This window comes from Ipomoea nil, unplaced genomic scaffold (genome assembly GCF_001879475.1).
Source record: "Ipomoea nil cultivar Tokyo-kokei standard unplaced genomic scaffold, Asagao_1.1 scaffold0805, whole genome shotgun sequence".
In the NCBI taxonomy this organism is placed as follows: Eukaryota; Viridiplantae; Streptophyta; class Magnoliopsida; order Solanales; family Convolvulaceae; genus Ipomoea; species Ipomoea nil.
The window spans coordinates 2767081-2789617 of NW_017617233.1; the positions used below are offsets into that span (position 1 = coordinate 2767081).

At 34.4% G+C, this 22537-nt stretch overlaps 2 protein-coding genes and 1 long non-coding RNA gene across 3 annotated transcripts; 2 read left to right on the forward strand and 1 right to left on the reverse strand.

Moving 5' to 3' along the window:
• The first annotated feature begins 425 nt into the window (after positions 1-425).
• Positions 426-13306, forward strand: LOC109177634. Its single transcript, XR_002053605.1, has 3 exons — positions 426-555; positions 3627-3630; positions 13296-13306. It is a non-coding gene; the product is annotated as an uncharacterized LOC109177634 (long non-coding RNA).
• Positions 1786-3479, reverse strand: LOC109177633 (transcription repressor MYB6-like). Its single transcript, XM_019327050.1, has 3 exons — positions 3273-3479; positions 2467-2596; positions 1786-2330 (listed from the first exon to the last, which is right to left on the reverse strand). The coding sequence occupies exons 2-3, from the start codon at positions 2493-2495 to the stop codon at positions 1832-1834; spliced, it is 528 nt and encodes a 175-aa protein (XP_019182595.1). The 5' UTR covers positions 2496-2596; positions 3273-3479; the 3' UTR covers positions 1786-1831.
• A 5500-nt stretch (positions 13307-18806) lies between the features above and the next one.
• On the forward strand, positions 18807-20833 carry LOC109177650 (transcription factor MYB75-like). Its single transcript, XM_019327064.1, has 3 exons — positions 18807-18982; positions 19105-19234; positions 20324-20833. The coding sequence occupies exons 1-3, from the start codon at positions 18844-18846 to the stop codon at positions 20820-20822; spliced, it is 768 nt and encodes a 255-aa protein (XP_019182609.1). The 5' UTR covers positions 18807-18843; the 3' UTR covers positions 20823-20833.
• The last annotated feature ends 1704 nt before the right edge of the window (positions 20834-22537 follow it).

A 22537-nucleotide genomic window follows, 5' to 3' on the forward strand; every position in this document is an offset into this window, starting at 1 on the left:
GCGACGTCGACCATAGTTTGAGAAAGCATCTTCGATGATGATGTGGTTGAGCAGCGACGTGACGAAGAAGGGAAACATCCACCAAGAAGTTGTAGCGGGGATGTCATAGCGGCGTGAGCAAACACCTTACAAGGAACAGACGCCTAAAACCACTATAATTCGTCTATAGTGGTGACAATAAGTGTCTATTCCTCACAAAGAATTGACGCCTATTGTTCTTTTAAAAAAAATCCCTGCAGCTTGGTCCCTCCCCCCCCCCCCCCCCCCCAAGGCTCTCTTAAGTGTAATATTGATGTAGCGGTCTTTGATGATGGTGCAGGTTATGGAGCGGTGGTTCGGGATCATCAGGGCCGGTTCATGGCAACCAAGAGCGACCATCTGGGTGCGATCGTGATCCCTTATTGGCAGAAGCGTTGGTGGTGAAGGAAGCTTTGGCTTGGATAAATGAGCTTGGGTTTAATAATATTATAGTAGAATCAGACTGTTTAAATTTTTGTCTTGCTTTTAATTCCCGTACTCTAGACTTTTCGTATGTTGGTTAAGTTGTTAAGCAATGTCTTACTATTGCTATGGACATTGAGAATGTTTCCGTTTGCCATGTCAAGAGGTCAGCGAATCATGTGGCTCATGTGCTTGCACGAGCAACTGGTTCTTTGTCTGTTCTGGGTTCGTGGGTCTCTTCCCCGCCCGTCTCTATTTATGTTTTGTTAGTTATTAATGCAGTTTGTTTCGTTTGTTTTCAAAAAAAAAATAATAATTTAACTATAGGTGTATGTTCATCACAAAGAACGAACACATATAGTCAACATTAGGCGACAGTGAACCACCGACGCCTAAAGTCATGACCATTAGCGTCTGGCTCATAGGCGTCTGCTGTACAACAAATGTCTATTACTTCGTACAACAAACACAAATGACCTATTTTGTACTAGTGGTCGGTGATCCTTCATTTAGAAATAATAATGTTTTTCTAGCTTTCAAGCTCAACATCTGATTGTATTTTTTAGTGCACAAAGAGTCTAACTCAAACTTAGACCTCCAATATTCCTAATTGGGATAAACCCCCATCCACTAGATCAATACCCTGTGAATTTAAAATAATATGCTAGTGTATTTCTTGTATGAAAAAATTAATATGCTCATTTTTTACAAAACATTTTAGCGTAGAATAGTGGTATATTTAGACTTATTTAATTAGTTTACCTCATTTCTCTCTCTCTCTTTTTCTTATTTTTCAGTTGTTGATCAACCTAGATGGATGGGTGAGAAGCTGGATAGGGTAGAGACATTGAAATTGTAGAGGAAGTTTGTATTATAGATGTTGTGAAGTAGCTAAGAATAAATTAAAGTTTGTAATGCTGAGAAACATTCACAATATATTTAAGGGAAGAAGAAGCCTGGGAACAAATTAATTAAATGGTGGGAGAGGAAAAGAAGAAGAAGAAGAAGAAGAAGAAGAAGAAGAAGAAGAAGAAGAAGAATGCTTTGAACTCCAAATTTCCCATGTAGACAGAGAAAAAGAGAGTTTTGAATCTGAATTAAGTGAGAAAAATAGATCTTCTACTCAAGAACAAGATATGAAAGAAAAAAAAAAAATTGATTGAAAATTTTTGAGTTTTTAGGTTTTCAATATGATATACATTATTACTCCTATTTTTTATATGATAATAATAGAAATCAAGTCAAGAAAGCAAATAGTACAGTTAACTAAAACAGTAAGACTAAACGTTAAAAAAAAAAAAAAAAAAAAAAAAAAAAAAAAAAAAGAGTACAGTATAACAAGTAGCTAATTTAAAAGTAAAATTCATCTAAAGATTCCATGTAGACTTTATTAGCTTAAAAGTTCCGAAAGGTCCATATCAGTTGGAAAGTTAGGCCAATCGACTTGTCCTTGGTTCATGCACGTGCTTCCTGCATTGTCGAACAGAAAATCCTCCCACCACTGCACTCTGTCGTTTGACGTTGTTGTCTCTAATTCTGACGCCGTGATTATTGTGTTGTTTTCTTGCAAATTTTTCGTTACCAACTCCGATGTTGCTTCCGGCTGCGGTATCTTATTATGTCCTTGGATTTGAGCATCAAAGGTAACGGCGGTAGCTTTTCCGGTCAATGGCGGCGTCCCAGATAATAATGATGAGGTAGTGTTTAAGAATAATCTCCGAGGTCGAGGCCTAACAACGTTGTTTTCCCTCATTTCGGGGGCTTTGCCCTTCCAATTATCTTGCATGCTAGATGCCATGGCAAATACCTTTTTCTGAATATGAGTATTCCAGTAATTCTTCACATCGTTCGCTGTTCTTCCCGGAATTCTGCCGGCAATAAGCGACCACCTAAAACACGTAAGAAAACAATGAATTAAAAACTGATGATTAAAACATGAAAATAATTAAAACATTTTCGACGACGTAAGTAAAATGTTTGAATTACTTTTGACTTAGTTTTTGTCAGCTGTATTTGTGAACTTGCCTGTTGCCTAAGAGCTTATGGAGACGCATAATTAGATCCACTTCATCCAATTTGAAGTCGCCTCTCTTTATATCTGGACGGAGATAGTTCAGCCATCTTAATCTGCAACTTTTCCGGCACCTATTCAACCCTGTAATTATTACACACATCTGACTACATAAGTACATACATATATATATAGTCTATTTCAGGTGTGAACCATTGCTATCATGTGAATCTGTAAACTCACGCGCCATTGAGATGTGAGATTGGACGGTCAAGATCTAGATAGGGATGCAGTGCATCCGGTGCAGTTGTGCAGTGATGTTGTACATTGGTGCATTGATGTATATTTACTAGGTAAAAATCATTATAAACTACAACATCCAGTAAGATTAACGGTCCATAATGGTACATAGGTTCACATGATAGCATTGGTTCACATTTGAAACTAAACTTCCTTTTCAAGTGTGAACCATTAATATTGCTATTATGTGAACCTGTAAACCTCACGCACCGTTGAGATGTGAGATTGGACAGTCAAGATCTGAGGAGTGATGCATCTGGTGCAATTGTGCAGTTGTACGTGCAATTGTGCAGTAATGTAGTGATGTATATTTGCTAGGTCAAAATCATGAGATCGAGCAAGATCAACGGTGCATAATGATACATAGGTTCACATGATAACATTATAATTTACATTTGAAACTAAACCTCTATATACATTGTATATATAGAGGGATATATATATATATATATATATATATATATATATATATATATATATATATAGATGTTTAAGATGCCATTAAGGTTACATTAATTACCAGCTCTAATGGGAATAAGATGTCATTTTCCTTCACCATATTCCTGAATGCACTTCCTCAAAAGATTATCTTCTTCTTCAGACCATGCACCTTTTCTCACTCCCGACCATGCAGATGAATTAGCCATGGCAGGGTATCGTAAACTTTGTTATACGTAATCTACGTGGATAGCACCAAAATGCAGAGAAAAGAAAAGCGAAACCTTAACAATAGAACAAGCTAATCTCTTAGCACTACGACCTAGTGAGCAGAGCTACTATATATACACAAATATTATATAGAATATACCTTTTTTGTAAGGAAGAAAAATAAGCATATGTAATTTTATTACTTTTAATCATTACCACGTGGAAGGTTGGTAGCCTGTGTACGTACACCAGCAATGATTTCTATATAAATTCTGGTCTCCTGAATGAAGCCATACAATGATTACTAAATAATTCCTGGTCTCATCAATGAAGCCATATCTTCTGACGTGCACATCCGTATGACCACAAGTTTAATGAAAATATTACATGCATTCTCATTTCTTACTCTCAATTTTTACTCCATCTCATATATTCTTGATGATTCTGTTTGGCAAAGTTTATTTAGGAGCTTATAGCTTATTTTAAGCTACTAATAAACTATAAGCTCTGTTTGGTAATGTTCCCCAAATAAGCTCCTAGCTTAAAATAAGAGCTTATTTTGAAACGCTACCTTAAATAGCGTTTCAAAATAAGTTAGGAGCTTTCTAACTTTTTTTCATTTTTATCCTTATTATTTTAAAGAAATAACATCATTTACCTTTCCCAATTAAAAACCCTTTACTTCATTTATCTGCAATTTTCACGACAAATCTTTTAGCCGCACATTTATTGTTTTATTATTATTATTATAAGATTGATTATCTAATACATATGATGAATAGGATAAAGATGTTATGAGATGCTAGATCGTGATTATACTAATAGTTTTATTTCAAAATGTTAAATTTTAATATGTAAATAAATTATTTTAAATTTTTTGAAGATGTCTTTTTTAGTCTTTTTACATTTATTAACTTATCAAAAAACTAATTTTACCAAACACTTTTAACTATAACAGCTAGCTTAACAGCTCTTAAGTTTTCAGCTCTTAACTTATAGCTTTTCAGTTAGATTTGCCAAACAGAGTCGATGTAGACATATTCTCTGGGACCCACATGATAAAAGTAGTTGATCCCGATTTGTCATATCAGGGAGTAAAAGTGAAGGGTAAAATTTGGAAGTACATATAGTAATAGAATTCCAAGTTTAAAGAAAACATCGTTTTATACTTTCTTTTCCCAAAATGTGTTTAATTCAATTAAGAATATCTTCAATCCACCTTACACCAAAATATCAAAATTTTCACTATATATCACATCAAAAGAAATATTCTTAGCATATTCCCACGTCAAATTTTATTAATTTGACACATTACACCAAAAAATCAATTTTATTTATTTATATTTTTGTAGCAATTCGCGTCATTTGGATGATATAATGTTGGATTTGATTCTTTAAGCTGCGGCCTAACACTAATACATTGGAGGGTGTATTTCACTTTTATATCTAAAAAAAAAAAAAAAAAAAAAAAGTAATCTTTTGTGGTTACAGATCTGACGGCTCATGTTTTACTCTGCCCTACAGATACAGTAGATAGTTGTACAAGTCTAAAACATCGATTGACAACATTAAATGAGGAAATCCAGATCTAGCGAGGAGATTGGAGAAGGCCTCATTTTCGGTACATTGTAATCTACCAAAAGAAAAATGGGAAGAGTGGTTGGTAACAAGTCAGTAGTCCATGGGTTTAGCTCAATGGTTTAGTGGATAGTATTTAGGAGAAGAGATCAAGATTTAAATCTCGACGGCGGCAGTGTGAGAATTATGTTCAAAGTTGGCAGATTCTTTGTGTGCACCAGCATTTAGTCCTGTCTACTGAACTATTGAGTCACTGTGATTTACATCTTCCCACGTGCTCTGTCTGGATGGAGATTCATGTTTTGGAGAAGAAAAATGGGAAGAGTCGTTCTGAAAATAAAAGCTGTCAAGTTGTCCGATACTCTAACGTCGTGTTAAATTCTAGTACTATAAAATAATACTGTAATAAGAATAATGATTTATGGATTAACGATTTTACCAAAATATTTTGATTGGACGATGTTATATTGTGGACCAAATTCTATGAGCATAATGATTGATAGATTAAAAATTTCACCAAATATTGTGATGGAAAGACACAAGTCTTTAGTACGGACCAAATGAATGGGAATATATTTATATTCCTTTTGATTTCGTAATCTTTTACTGCATGTTTCGTTCAAAAAATGAATTTTAAGAAATTAAGAATATTATTTCATGAGAATGGATCAAGATTATGTGGTTTAATGGTACTCGGGTTGAATTTCCATTTGAAATGTTGTTCTTTGTATTTTAGTAGGTTGAGAAAGTATATAGACAGATACTACATTGTAACAGAGCCAATAACATTAAAAAAAAAAAATTATGAGAATGGAATAGATATGAAATATAATAAGATTTGTAACTGAAAATTTAAAATAATAATAATAAGACGGCTTACTTATTATTTTATACTATTATTATTAACATTTTTTTATATCAAAGGGAGGGAGAGACTCCGGAGTCCCGGAGATACTAGCTTTCTACAGGGGTATCTGTCATTAAGAACTCCAAAAGCTCCCGTAATTAAGACTTTGGAACCTGTGACAGATTTCAAAATATATAAAATACATTTTTTTAAAAAAAAAATGTATACCGTTTTTTAAGCATAAAAAAGTATTATCTTTTTATTAAAAATATTATTAAAAGTAAATATTAAAGTCAGAATGTGGAATGGACAGAAGTTTGTCTGAGATGATTTTGGAGGAGATTTTTTAAAGGAATCTGGGAGGAGATTTTTTAAGGAATTTAGGAGTAGATTTCCTAAGGAACTTGGGAGGAGGTTTGTCTAAGAGGAAAACTAGAAAAGCATGGGGCTAGATTTGCTGCTATGTTTTGAGAAAATTTGCAGGAGAAGTTTTTCTTGCATTGCAAGTTTCTAGGCATTTAATATAATATTAAATGCTTAAGAATTCTCTAGACTCTTTTGGTGCTATAAATAGGCAACATCCTCCTTTCATTTGGATCATCCCATCCCATCCGAATATTTCCAGTAGCATAGTAAATTCTGTAGAGAGAAAATAGAGAGTTATATTTGTAATTCCTATTGTATTATCCTTTTGCCAATACAGAAAAAATTCTTCTTCAATTTGTTTTGCTTTGTGTATGATTTATTTTAAATCTTACACTGGAATTTATTCTCAATATTTCCAGTCCAAGTTGCTATTGTAAATTTGGTGTTGTAAACCCGTTTCGATCCTAACATTAAATATTATTAATTCGTTCCTTCATAATATTAGTGAAAATATAATAGTGTTTGACACAAAACATTTTATAAAAATAAAAATAAAAATATTTACACGGCTCATATAAAACAATCTCACACAATACCAAACATATTTAAAAAGTGATTCCACTTAATTAGCTAATAGCCACAATATATATATACATCAACATTTGATTAAAACTTATGATCTATTTAACGAATTCTTGTTTTTTGAATGTTACTGGCTCTATTACAATGTAGTATATGTTCATATACTTTCTCAATCTACTGAAACACAAAGAATCAATAACGCCTCCATTGAGGCTTGAACTCACAACCTTCCAAATGGAAGTCCAACCCGGGTACCATTTGATAAAAACTTATGATCTATTTAACGAATTCTTGTTAAGTACCTCAAATTTTAATTCTTTTCAAAAAGTAATTTTACATTTAATCACCTAACAACTAACAACTAATTAACCAAACACTTTTCTACAATCAACTAATATTATCAACTAGTCAAACTCAATCAGCTAACAACTATTTAATAAACACCCCCATAATATTAAATTTCCTTAATGCTTTCAAGGAACTCTTCACTAGGACTAGCTAGCATTATATGCTAGATTCCGAAATATTATGGGGGTATTTGGTAAATGGTTGTTAGCTGATTGAGTTAGTGGGTTTGACTAATTGATAGCATTAGCGGATTGTAAAAAAGTGTTTGGTAAATTAGCTGTTAGTTATTAGCTGATTACATACAAAATGACTTTCCTAAAAAATTGATCGAAAAAAAGTTACTTTGAGCAACTTTTTTAATTTTAGCATTTTGAAGCAATAAGTTGTTATAAAAAATTAATTAATCAAACACTCATATTGATTGTTTAACCAAGTCAAACAGCTAATAGTGATCAAATAAGTCAAAATTTACAGATAAAGTAACTATTTTACCAAGATGTGTGTGCATATTCATGTTTTACTCTTTAATTTTACCGTGCAGACACAGTAGTAAAAGTCCAAAAATCAGCTGGCAAAATTAAATGAGCAAACCCAAATCCATTGAGCATCCACAATGGTTGGGGAGAATTGGGAGATAATGTAAAAGTGATTAGGAGAGAGAATGTGGAAAGGGGAGGAAATAAAAAATAAAAAAATCAAAAAATCAAAATCAAAAATTAAAAAAAAAAAAAAAAGTAAAGGGTCAGGCGCGCCTGACGCGCCCGTGTGGGAGGCTGCTGTGCGCGAAACGCGCACAGCAGCCTCCTTTTTCTTCTCTTTCCTTTTCTTCTTTTTCTGCATTCTCCCCAATTTTGCAGAACAAATATTTTGATAAATAACCCCACCCCACATTTGTTATTATCCCCACCCAAGATAATTCATCTGACATTATCTCCATAATATCCACTGATGTGGATGCTCTTAAGAGAGAACGAGAGATCCTCCCTCATTATCAGTCTAATCGAATCCAGCGCAAAATGGCTAGATTCCCAAAATAAAAACTGGCAAGCTGTCTTATAATAACATCGTGTCGAAATAAATTCATGCTTCCAAGTGCGAAATGAATTCCGAAAATAATTGGCGTGATCCATGCTTTCTCTTGTTATCACTTCAATTTCATTAAAAAATAAATTTTTGATTTGATCTAGTCCCCTGATATGCTTCACAAGATTTAGGAGTACATGTAATCAGGGGCGGACCCAACATGGAGGTAGTGGGGGCAGCTGCCCCCTTCCCCCCACCCCTACCCTATATATAAACTGTATGTATATATAGTACGAGTTGTAGGATAAGTATTACAAAATAGAGAAGGGTTAACAAGAGATGAATACATCAAGTGGCAAGGCATGCGTGTTACCTTTGTAGAGTGCCATGATTTGAATCCTCTAAATGAATATGCTATGGCTTTTTAAGAAGGCCAGAGTTTGAATGCAATGTGTGTGCTGACACAATTTATTTATGATTTTTAAATACTCTGTATTAATTAATTGTGAGATTTACACACACATATATATAAATTTTTTTTATATTAATAATGAGATGTGTCTATAATTTATTTTTTATTTTAATTATTTTATCAAATTAATTATGTTTCATATTTTGTTATGTATATTTTATAAAGTTTTGAGGTGTTTTATTTTTCATCCACACCCAACAATATTTATGGCTATACTTTTAAGTGTTTTATTTTTTATCAAACTATCTCTTTTGTTTTAATGCGTTCTCCCCCCCTCCCCCCACTGAAAAAGTTTATTGGATCCGCCACGGCATGTAGTAGAACTCCATTTTTAATCTTCTTATCCCCCCACCCCCCATATTTTTTTTTCTTTACTATAAGTTGCAAACACTCCATCTCCCTTTCTATTTTTCATCTTTTTGTTTGATTGTTTGTTAATCAAATTAACAAAAAATGCATAGGCATCGATCTATATATGCATTGCTAAATGTTTTTTGTTTTTTTTGTTTTTTTGTTTTTTTTTGTTTTTTTTTTGAGATGAATCATTTTTGAGTTAATCTGCAATATCCGAAATGCTTGAAATTCAATGATGGACATGTAAGTTTATGCCTTAGAAATGTTGTATCTATAGATTGAATACTAAACCAGTACTTATAATTACAATTTCACTCCAAGCATTTGAGCCTTAGTTATGGTAAATGCAAAGAAAATTTGTTCACTGGACTTGAAGATGCAAGTAGCACTCCATATTCTTGTATTCCCACTTCCCAGTTTGTTTGCTTGTATTTTTTTATTTTTTATTTTTTATTTTTTAACCTTTTTCCCAAAATAAAAATATAAAGTTGCGAGTTCATTTTTGGATTTTTTAAGCTAGTGCAGTAAATTAAGTTCTTAGTAGGAGACGATATAGCTGGGACGTTCTTTAGTTCGATATGGGAGGCGAATTCTTCCGCAGACGGAACTTCATTGAATGTTTGAATGCGAAGAATAGTACCGCCATGGCTCACGGACCTATATATATATATATATATATATATATATATATATAGAGAGAGAGAGAGAGAGAGAGAGAGAGAGAGGGAGAGGAGCTAGTTCCAGTATTCTATATGAAAATAAAAATAAGTTGTTTATTGAAGAAAGATGAAGAAATGTAGAGATGAAGGCATTTAATTTGGCTATGTTGGGGAAGCAAGCTTGGCGGTTCCTAACAAATACCGACTCATTGGTATCCCGTGTGTATAAAGCTAGGTATTATCCTAAACTAACTTTTTCAGAAGCAAGTATAGGCAATAATCCTAGCTACTGTTGGAGGAGTATTATGGCTGCAAAAGAATTAATTACCAGTGGGGTGCGACAACGGATTGGAAATGGTGAGTCGACTCTAATATGGAAAGACCCATGGCTCCAGGACGAATTAGATCCTATGATTCAGACTGAGATGCCAGTACAGTTGGCAGATGCTAAGGTTGCAGGATTGATTGATCAAACAACTGGGATGTGGGACCCCCATATTCTAGCTGATATTTTCCAACCAAATGATGTAACTAGAATTTTAAAGATCCCCATCTCCCCGGATTATGAGGACACTTGGTACTGGCACGGGGATCCGAATGGATGCTACTCCGTCAAGAATGGGTACAGAAGTATAGTGGGCAATTATGATACAAACATGGGATTTGATAGATGGAATACCCTATGGCATCTCAAAATACCACCGAAATGGAAAATATTTTTATGGAGAGCAATGAGCAATATATTACCCACTACCACTAATTTACTTATGAAGAGAGTGGATATTGATCCGTTATGTGCAATGTGTGGCCTAGTAAATGAAGATATAGTGCATTCATTGGTAGTGTGTGACTATGCAAAAGCCATTTGGAGCCAATCTAGCCTTCCAATCCCCCAAATTGTGACAAATGTTTTTTATGATTGGTTTGAAACATTATTGGATGTTCTAAATTCTGATGAAATATTCTTTGCAGCTGCAATCCTATACAATATTTGGAGAGCCCGAAACGAAGCGGTGTGGAATGGTTATTTATCAATGCCGAAAAAGATTGTTGCAACGGCCTTAGCAACCGTAAAAGCATGGCAGCAAGTACACGCTACTGCCGCTATGAGGGCTGCCACAGCCGATCAAACTGCCCAGCAGTCCATGGGTTCGCCTCATGTCGCACCGCCCCATGGCATTCAGCCCCACGCCGTAACACACCAAATTGTACCACTGGCCAACGCCCCAGGATTATTGCCGCAACATCCGCAAGCCATTATGCCGCAGCCTGCTACGGGCTCTTCAACACAGCCGAGGCAATGCTACATCGACGCCAGCTATGTGCCGTCGTCCATGACGGCCACTGTTGGAGCGATACTGTTCACCCACACTGGCAATTATATATCCGCTTTTTGTACTCCACCGCAAAACTGTTTTTCACCACTCATGGCCGAGGCGATGGCATGCAAGGAAGTGCTGTCGTGGCTCAAGGATAGGGGAGAGCAATCGGTTAATCTCTACACGGATTGCCAGACATTACTCACGTATTTGACGTCAACTACTACTCGCCCAAGATCATACCTGGGCTACGTCCTCGATGACTGCAGGACCTTTTTAAATATGTTTGATTATTGTTCGATTAATTTTATTCCTAGATTGCATAATACTTTAGCTCATACGTTAGCGGCAACTGCTTTTAGCTACACATTACCTATGTACTGGGACAGTGTCCCCCCTGACTCTATTGTGATTTATCTATAAATACAGCCCAATGGTTGACTTTCAAAAAAAAATGTATTAAAAAGTGACAATCAATCTATAGGTGTCTTTAATTATAATTTTTTGTTCAAAAGAAATTGAATTCTGTGAACTTGTGAAATGAAATTGAATTGACCAATTTTGTAAAATTTAATTAATTTTAAAAAGAAAAAATTTCGAAAATGATACTCCGACTATGACATTTTTCAAATTGGTCCTATGACTTTTAATTGAACCAAACTGGTCCTCTAACTATTAGATTTGAAGCCAAATTGATCATCCGTTTGTTGGGCGTGAACTTGGCCATCAAATTAGAGGGCAAAACATGAAATTTACATTGTATAATGTTTAGACTACCAACTCTTTTAATTTTCTCCCAAATTAGCGAACGAATTGTTGAAACTTGAAGAACCCTAAGTAAATTGTAAATTGTGAATTTTCTCTAAATTTTATTTTACCCTCAGTAAATTGTACAATTCGTTCGCTAATTTGGGAGAAAAATCAATGGCGTTGGTAGTCTAAATATTATACAATATAAATTTCATGTTTAGCCCTATAATTTACCGGTCAAGTTCACGCCTAACTAGCAAATGATCAATTTAACTTAAAATCTAATAATTAGCAAATCAATTTGGGTTCAATTAAAAATCGTATGACTAATTTGAGAAAAGATCGAGTACCATTTTGAGAATTTCCTCTTTTAAAAATTAAGTTTGCAAGTTTTTTTGAACATAAGTTTGCAAGTTAAATGTGCCTAAAAAATTTAAAGCACCTCACGGCGCAGCTGTCGTTGTCTGAGTGAACTATTGAGTATTTATTAATAGCGATAATACCTTTACCAAAAAAAAATAGCGACAATACACATTACCTAAAAACTTAACAAGTGCCTAGCATAAGCTCTACAATTGCCTAAATGAGATAAGATAAAATAGGTATCTTATCTCATGCTCATCCAATGAAAATTTAATGCTTAATATCATTTGGATATAACAATAAAGTTTAAATTAAATCACTATTTAAGTATTTATTCATATTTTTATACACTTCTACAATTATTAAAAAGTGACAAAATCTGTAGGGTAAGATACTATTCTGGAATAAGATTAAAGTTTGTTAATTTTTTTAATACTATTGACTCTATTACAAATTTACAATGCAGTATCTGTTCATAACTACTTTCTCAAACTAGTGGCACAGAGAGTCAATAGCGCCTCCACTAAGACTCAGACCCACAACCTCCCATGTAGGAGTTCAACTTGATACCATTGGACGATATGAATTTCCATGGAGGCCATTACTGATTTCCATAAGAGTTTTTAACTTTTTATTATATTCGAAAACTAGTTTCCAAAAAAAAAAAAAGTTAACAAAAATGATTTCTTCAAATTTACACACAATGGGAGTTTTAATTAAAAAGTATTTTCAAAAATTACGGGTATGTATAAAGGGATTAATCAGTGTACACTGTAACATAGGATGTTAGGAGCGCTTAACTTTCTAATGGTACAATGGTTATTAAGAAATTATTTGAACATTGAAATATGTTGTGTAATGAACTTTAACGAAGTAGATCACTTAAGTTTTTAGGAAGAATGTTGGAAAAGTTTTTGAGATAAAAGATTCATGAGTAATACCTCTTGTTCTATTTTCATAACTTGTTTATTTAATAGGAACAACAATAAGTCTGCAAGTAGTTCGAATATTGATACTGCAACGTGTCCAGTTTCATCAACAATTCACACATCCATTTTACACATGTTCATTTTCAAGTTCATATTTTTTGAATTAGTATGAATGAGTGTAGTACTTGATTTTGTGTGTGTGTGTCTTTTTAATTGATACTAACCTTCGAGTTAAATTGTTTGTCACTTTGTGTATAAACCTTTTTTTTAAAAAAAAAAATAATGGCTACATTCTATATACCAAGTGTTTTTGTTGTCAGCGTTGACGTTGATTTTGCCTCTAATCCAAGTAGGCTGAGTCTAGAAGATGAAATGAATTGTAAATTTATATTAGTTCTAATATATTTAATGAATGCACAATAAGTATTTTACATACAGGATCAATGAATGCAGCAACGGTGGCTATTTTAAAATTTCTTCACTTTCTCAATTTGCCTAATTAATTGCACCATTGTTGTAGTCTCGACATCTTTTCAATGCATCAAGTGTGGTCTGTTTTGGTGGAACTTGTTGCAATTCAACTTGTGATTGATGAGTCAAGGTGTAACACATGATTGATCTATTTTCTTGCCAATAGTCGTGTTAACCACTTAATAAGTGAATTAATTCTTGATCTAGTGTGTTGTGCATGTGAAGTCTAAGATTTGCATGTTAACCACTTAATAAGTGAACGAGTTCTGTTGCCAATAGCCTTGTTAACCACATCATAGTACTAGTGAAGGTTTATGTGAGATTTCAATGTTAGTTGATTTGCTAGAACTTGCCTAATTACTCTCCAAGTGAAGTTTAAAATTTTCATGTTTTGAAATGATATAGACCAGTTTTGTTTAGCCCGAGCCTTTCAAGCCTATCCTTACATATGTTTTCACCCCTATTTGTTCTCGTTGAGCCTCTTGTTTGTTCAATAAGTGCTAAACACTAGAGTGGACAAAGTCCGGGACCGGACCGATCCTAGGCCTAGACTAGCACAGATTGGGACCGACCCTGAATTATCTAGGGCCTGGGCCCGTGCCTCTCGTGGGCCGATCCTGGACTAGGCCGACCCTGAATTTTTATTATTAATATTTTTATATAAAATAATTATACTTTAAAAAAAATAAGATTTGACCCGCTAACATCATAGTTATATATATAATTGATGAGGGCACTTCAACTGTATATATATACATATATATTTGAATAGTATTATATCTATTATAATGGAGTGTCTGTTAGATACTCTATTGAAGTTCAAACCTACAACCTCCCATGTGGAAGTTTAACTTGGTACCATTGAACCACAAAGTCATATATATATATATATATATATATATATATATATATATATATATATATATATATATATATATATATAGAAGTCGGTTATGGTGCGGGTGGGCGCCTCAAGTGTGGGTGTGAGGTTTAATCTGAGCTATTGATCTTGCTTAAATCAAGTTCGAGGATTACCAAAAAAAAAAAAAAAAAAAAACGCTGTGACAATTTGGTAATTTTTGCATCTAATTAAGTCAAATTGAAGGTGCGTAAGTTTTGTGCTTAAGGTGCGTGAGTTTTGTGCTTAATGTGCGTGAGTTTTGTGCTTAATGTGCGTGAGTTTGTGTTTAAGGTGCGTGAGTTTTGTGCTTAATCTGAGTAGTTGTTAAAACTTAAAGTTCGTTAGTTTTGTGCTTAAGGTGCATGAGATTTGTGCTTAAGGTGCGTGAGATTTGTGCTTAATGTGCGTGATTTTGTGCTTAAGGTGCGTGTGTTTTGTGCTTAATGTGAGTAGTTGGTAAAACTTAAAGTGCGTGGGTTTTGTGCTTAAGGCGCGTGATATTTGTGCTTAAGGTGAGTGGTTTATGTGTTTAATGTGCGTGAGTTTGTGCTTAATGTGAGCCATTTTAAAATCTTAAGTGCGTTGGCTTTGTGCTTAATATGCTTTGTTATGTGCTTAAGGTGCGTGATTTATGTACTTAATGTGAGTGATTTGTGTTTCTTAAGGTGCTTTGTTTGTATGCTTAAGGTGCATGGTGATTTGTGTACTTAATATGCGCCATGTTAATGCTTAAGGTGCGTTGACCGCACGGGAAGCATCACCCGCACTTGAACCCTCAGGAGATAACTCAGAACGCATGACATCTGTCCACGTTTACAAATCTAACGGATGAGAAGCACCGAGTTTTTAAAAAAAATGTGGTGGCATTTTCAATTCGTAAATAATTGAACATCATAGTGCAAGTGAAATGTATTACAAGTGCAAGTAGCAGTTTCATATAGTGCACCTAAGTGTCAGTAAGACGTATTATAAATGCAAGTAAAATGTATTACAGGTACAAGTAAAATTTACACTGAGCATCAATACTAAGTGCACCTAACATTATAACCAGTTGCACCTAACGTTATAATTAGTTGCATATAGGTGCACGAATGTTAACAAGGTAAATTACTTGCACTTGTAAGTGAAAATAGGTGCACTTGTAAGTGATTTTATTTACACTTTTTACTTGCAATGATGCACCAGTTATGGATTACATCCCAGTGTGATGAGATAATCAGAGCTTTTTCAAAAGCCGATATCCCCTTGACTAATGTAAATTCTGGAGAATGGAAGCAACTTGCTTGGTCTAAATTAGTCGAAGAAGTCATTAAGGTGAATGTTGAAGGCTCTGTAGATTTACAGTCGAATAAAGCTTCGTGCGGAGGGGTGTTACGCGATCACATGGGCTAGTGGAAACAAGGATTTGTCTTTAATATTGGAAATTGTTCTCCTCTTGAAGCCGACGCAAATTTTGTTGTGCAACCGAATGCACCATGCGCATGGTGCATACAATGCAAAACGACGTCGTTTTGGTTAAAAAACGCGCGTCCCACTTAAAAAAGAAATCAGGTTCGATTCCCAGCAATAACATTTTTATATATCCATAAATTCATAACTATATATCCACAAATTCATAACTATATATCCACAGTGAATGAATGAAGTAAAAATCCACAATGAATGAACTAAATATCCACAATGATTGAACTAAATATCCACAATGAATGAACTAAATATCCATAAATTCATAACTATATATCCAAAAATTTATAACTATATATCCAGAAATTCATAACTATATATCCATAAATTCATAACTATATATCCACAGTGAATGAATGAAGTAAATATCTACAATGAATGAACTAAATATCCAAAAATTCATAATTATATATCCACAATAATGCTATTGCCGAGAATCGAACCTGAATTTTTTTTTTTAAGTGGAACGCGCGTTTTTAGTCAAAACGACGTCGTTTTACATCGTATGCACCATGCGCATGGTGCATTCGGTTGCACAACATAACTATTGTGAAGCCGAAGCCTGGGCTTTACTCAAAGGCATTCAATTAGCAGTTAAAATGGGTTTTAAGAAAGTAGTTTTTGAAAATGATTCTATGATGATTGTCAAGTTTGTCAATGGTGATTCATACCCTTCTATCGCAGCATATAACATCCTGGAGGCATGCAAAAAAGAGCTGCGCAGGTTCAAATTCTGGCAGGTGGTCGAGATTGTTCTTGAGCAAAATAGACAAATAGTGTCGCAGATGCAATTTCCAAACAAGCCAAGCATTTTCCCAAAGGTTTGCATGTACTGGAAAATCCCCCCTGATGTTGTACTCAGGGACGGAGCCAAAGGGGGGCAGGGGGGCACCTGCCCTCCCTCACCCCACCCCTACCCTATATATAGCTTTGTATATAATATGTATAGTACATTATTAGTATAAGTATTATAAAACAGATTTTGTAAACAAAAACTTTGGTAGACAAGGTGGTAAGAAACGCGTTTAGGTTTCAAAATGGCTTGGGGTTGATTGCTTGCATTGACATTGTCTCAATCTTCTTCACATTTTTGCTCAACATGTATATATAACTGTTGGTACCGTTGGTAGAAAACAAATAATAATCAAATAAAAATTGACTATTATTTTTCTGGGAAGAAGGGAAGAAAAGATGAAAAATTTGGCCAGTGTTTGGTGTTGGGTTTTTGCAAGAGTCGAGTGAGCACTCTTTCCTTAAAACCTTATTTGACACCTCCCAAAAGATGCTAGGAGCGTTGTGGCCTAGGCTTCCCAGGATAAAACTTGCTATGATTCAGTGTTTGAGCATTCAAACAAAGAATCCGGCGAGCAAGACGTGGTTATGAACACAGTATGGCTAAGAAGAGGAGTAGAAGCAGAGAGGTTTTGAAGCTGGAAAAACGAACTTTCGTGTTCTATTGCTGTGTGTTAAAAACTCTACTGCCTCTACTCTCTCTTATATAGGGTTGAAGGAGCCAATAGTCTTTATTATGGCAATTAAAAATGACATTAAAGCAGTCAGAACTTTCGGGTTCCATTTCCGGACGACATTCGTGCCCCCAGGTGCCGGCGCACACGAGCTCGGGCTTGTGTCAAGCCTTTTTCAATCTCTGCTAGTTGGAATTTGATTTACACCCCCCCCCCCCGCGCGCGCGCGCGAGAGAGCCTCTATGCTATACAATTCTACAAGCTTCAAAAGAGCTCTTGTATATAAGGGGGGGAAATCTTCATTCCAAAGCAATGTGGGACAAAAGCACACTTTTTCCCTTCATTTTCCAACTCAAATGGGTCTACTTTGAATATCTCATTCACCCATTATCCGTTTTGAGCGTACAATATATCGATCTCTTCGTCTCACTACGAAGAATCCGAATCCACTTTAACCCGACCCAAATCGGTAGTGGACCCCACTAATAATTGTACCACAAAATAGCCACTTAACATGCTATTTTTTCCAACAATAACTTTCTTTATATTAATAATGAGATGTATATATAACTTTCTTTATATTAATAATGGAATGTGTAATTTATAATGTGTTTTATATTCGAATTGTTTTATCAAATTAATTATGTTTCATATTTTGTTATAAATATTTTTATAAAGTTTTAATATGTTTTATTTTTCGCTATATCCAACAATATTTATTGTTATACTTCTTAAAGTGTTTCATTTTTTTTTCAAACTTTCTCTTTTATTTTAATTTTTTGACCTCACTGAAAAAAATTCCTGAATCCGCCACTGACCATCCCTACTTATTGAGGATGATTTATATGGCATCCCAGCTTGGCGCTAGGTGTATAACATAAACCATTAAGTTTGTTAAATAAAGTGGGTATCCCCCTTTTTTATTAAAAAAGGTGCACCAGCTACATGTACTTATAACACATTTACTTTCACCAATGTTCGAGTTATTTACAAAAATGTCACCACGTCGTTTGTTTAAAATTATATCTGATTCGTTGATATGGACATGTGAATAGCTGTAAATGGTTCTTATTTCTCTCCTGGGCGCTTGTTCTCATTAGAGCGTGCCCAAATATATATATATATATATATATATATATATATATATATATATATATATATATATATATATATATATACATACGTATCCTCATCAATAATTTATAGCAATCAAAATCCATATATCACTAGTTTGATTACTATTATACACAAACTGGCCGGGGGCATGTCCCGAAATCATCACTGGTATATATTATAGCTCCTGCTAACTATATTGCCATCACTGGTATACATTATAGCTCTGCTAACTGTATTGCATATCACTGGTATATATAGTAGCTCTGCTAACTATATTATATTGCAGGCCTGGCATGCTTATACCAATAATTTAATGCTGTCTTCTATTATATATATTGCTCAAGGTTTCTCGATCTTTTTATTATTTTCTTTTTTCGGCCTATTGGTGCTATAACAACCTTAGCTAAGATCGAATTTCCGACACCCCTCAATATAATGGTTATTTCATCTGTATTGTCGGGATCGTCTTCGAGAGTGAGAAAAGGTGCTTGGTCCGAAGAAGAAGACCATCTTTTGAGAGAGTGCATTCAGAAATATGGTGAAGGAAAATGGCATCTAATTCCCCTTAGAGCTGGTAATATAATGTAACCTGAATATATCATAAATTAAAACATTTCTATTATCACTTCATGCATGAATATATTACTATTATTTTTACTGACTCAATATGTAATCGCGTATTTGTGACAATTGCAGGATTGAATAGGTGCAGAAAAAGTTGCAGATTAAGATGGTTGAATTATCTCCATCCTGATATAAAGAGAGGCGACTTCAGTCCTGATGAAGTTGATCTCATTCTCCGCCTCCATAAGCTCTTAGGCAACAGGCAAGTTCAATTCAACAGTACACATGTACTGTAGCGAGCTAGGTTTTGCTGTTTTTTGGATCTAAAAGGAAGGGATAAACCTAGGATGAGGCTAGGTTTTGCTGTGTAGTTATTTTTAAAGTTAATATTTTGTGTTTAATATAATAGTACTATGTTGAGATTGGGGCTCGGAGGGTTGAGTTTAGTGCTATGAAATTGTGGCGTTGTTGCTTACCATGAATAGATGTAGTTAAATGATTAATGTTCACCTATTTATAACCATTAGTTTTAAGAAAGATATGAAAAAATTTTGGGATTAACTGTGCATAGTTGACCTACTTGGAACTAAGAATGAGTAAATACCAATTTTAGCCCCACGTGTAGCAAAATGATAGTTTATACTTTCTCAACCTACTGTAACACAAAGAACAAATAACGCCTCCACTGAGACTCGAACTCGTAATCTTCCAAATGAAAGTCCAACCCGGGTACCATTAGATCACATAGTCTTGGTCTACATGTTTAATTCCTATCAATATTAATTTCATCAATTAACTATTAACTATTATTTTAGTACCAATTTTCATCCACGACTATTATTTTAGTACCAAAATTCATCACGTTGGTCAACCCTACATTTAAGACATGCCGAAATCTAAAAAATTTAAGGACATTTTTGTCATTTTTCAACTTAGGAATCCAATTTGAGCATAAATAAAGAGATTTAAGCTATAAGATCAATCTCAATTCGCAGTTCTGCTCCTCATCCTACCTTAATTTGATGAGTAGAACTGTGAATTGAGATAGATCTTAATGCTTAAATCATTTTATTCATGCTGAAATTGAGATCTTAATTTGAAAATAATGAAAATACCCTTAATAATTTTATATTTGGGCATGTCTTAAATGAAGGGGTAACCGGCGTGATAAATTTTAGCACTAAAACAGTAGTCATGGATAAAAATTAGTAGGAATATAATTTAAAATGTGGATCAAAAGTGTCATTTTGTTAATACTCGTGCCACCAAAATTTGTATTTGCTCAACTAAGCATATTGCTGGGTTGAGATCCATCATAGTAGTAAATCCTTGTACGCAAACATGTGTTTAGGTGGACGCTTATTGCTGGAAGAATTCCGGGAAGAACAGCAAACGATGTGAAGAATTTCTGGAACACCCATCTTCAGAAGAAGGTGTCTGCCATGGCTATGGCTTCTCCAAGGCAAGATAATTGGAAGGGCAAAGCCCCAGAAATCACGGAAAACACCGTCGTTAGGCCTCGACCTCGGAGATTCTTAAACGCCGCCTCATCATCTCCGACGACGCTATTTACCGGAAATGCTACCACGGTTGCCTATGATGGTCAACTCCAAGGACATAATATTACGACACAACCGGAAACAACGTCGGACTTGCTAATGGAAAATGTCCAACAAAACAACTCAACCACCACTTTGCCGTCAGTATTATTAGAAACAACGCCACACGACAAAGTCGACAATGTGACGTGGTGGGAAGATATACTCTCCGACAAGGAACTCAGTGACGAAGGACAATTCAGTTGGAGTGAGTTTCCAACTGATATAGACCTGTCGGAACTGTTAAGCTAAGCGTTAAATTTCACTTTAGTGTCATTTTTATATTTAATTTAATCTTACTATTTTAATTACTTATATTGTATTCTTGATTTGAATTCTATTGCCACCAAAAAAAAAAAAAAAAAAGTTCAAGGATGCAATATAATCAAATTAAAATTGTAGGATTAAATTTGAGAATGTAATCATAATAACATATTTTAGATATTTTAATGATCTTGTAAGGGTGTGCTTATTATTTATTTAATAATAAATGCAGGGTTGTTCCAATAAAAATAGGGTCTTGTGCGGTATCTTAAATTGGGCTCTTTTTTCAAGTAATTTGTATATATAAATAATATTTGTTTAAAAAGTTGTGTCAAAAATTCAAAATGTAAATATTGTATAAAAATTACATTTAAAATTTTATTTAATCTCGGTCACGCTTTTCTCTATTTGACAAATATAAAAGATCAATCGTTATTTTTATAAATACAAAATTCAAATCATTTATTGAACTAGGTCTACCACCTATTCATACATCAACCTTGTATAACAATTTTATGAAAAAGTTTACGAGATGCAACTTTGTACTAATGTCACAGTTATACAAAATGCACCTACCTAATCAATTCACATATTAATTTTTCCCATTTACGCATGATCTTGACTGATGGCAGCATTTCCCATTTTCTAATGTTGCATGTTCCCACGTAGAGCTGTGCAAAAATTGCTTTGTTTAATTTATTTTTCCATGCATAAGCCCACGTGTTCATTGCTTTGAATTTTCCCCATTTCTCCAACCCACTACACAGTACACACCCATCACCTCCTCCTATATATATATATATATATATTGAAAGGTTCCTGTGCGGTTGAATGCTTCCCGTGCGATTGTGCGGTTGATTAATGTGTGTGAGATTTGTACTCAATGTGCGTTAGTATCGTGTTTAATGTGCCTGAGATTTGTACTTAATATGCGTGAATGTGTAATGTTAATGTGCGTGAGTTTTGTACTTAAGGTGCGCGAGTCTTGTGCCTAAGGTGCGTGAGTTGTGTGCTTAATATGCGTGAGTGTGTTTTTCATTCACTGCTGTGAAAATTATGTGCATCCACTGCTGCATCTTCTTGTTTTTGTTTCGAAGTGGTGGAGGAATGAATTTTATCTTGTTTTGTTTTGCATACTGAGGGGCTGCTAATGAGAGCGAAGCTGTTAATTAGAGCTTCAAAGATTGTGAAAAAGAAGGAAACTGTGAAAATTTCCTGTTCTGCTTCCTTCTGAGCTTGTAATTCTGAACTACTCACGCACATTAAGTACAAAATTCACGCACATTAATCAACCGCACAACCGCACGGGAAGCCACAAATGCACCTGATCCCTTCCATATATATATATATATATATATATATATATATATATATATATATATATATATATATATATATATATATATATATATATATATATATATATAAAATTAAGTTCCAGTGCGGGTAAGTGTCTCCCGTGTGGTTGTGTGGTGAGTAATGTGCGTGAGTTTCGTACGTAAGGTGCGTGAGTTTGTGCTTAAGATGAGTGAGTTTTGTGCTTAAGGTGCGTGGGTGTGTACTTAATGTCAGTAGTGTTGAAACTTAAAGTGTATGAGTTTTGTGCTTAAGGTGCGTGAGTTTTGTACTTAAAGTGCGTGAGTTTGTTCTTAATGTGATGAGTAGTTGTTGAAACTTAGCTTTAAGGTGCGTGAGTTTTGTGC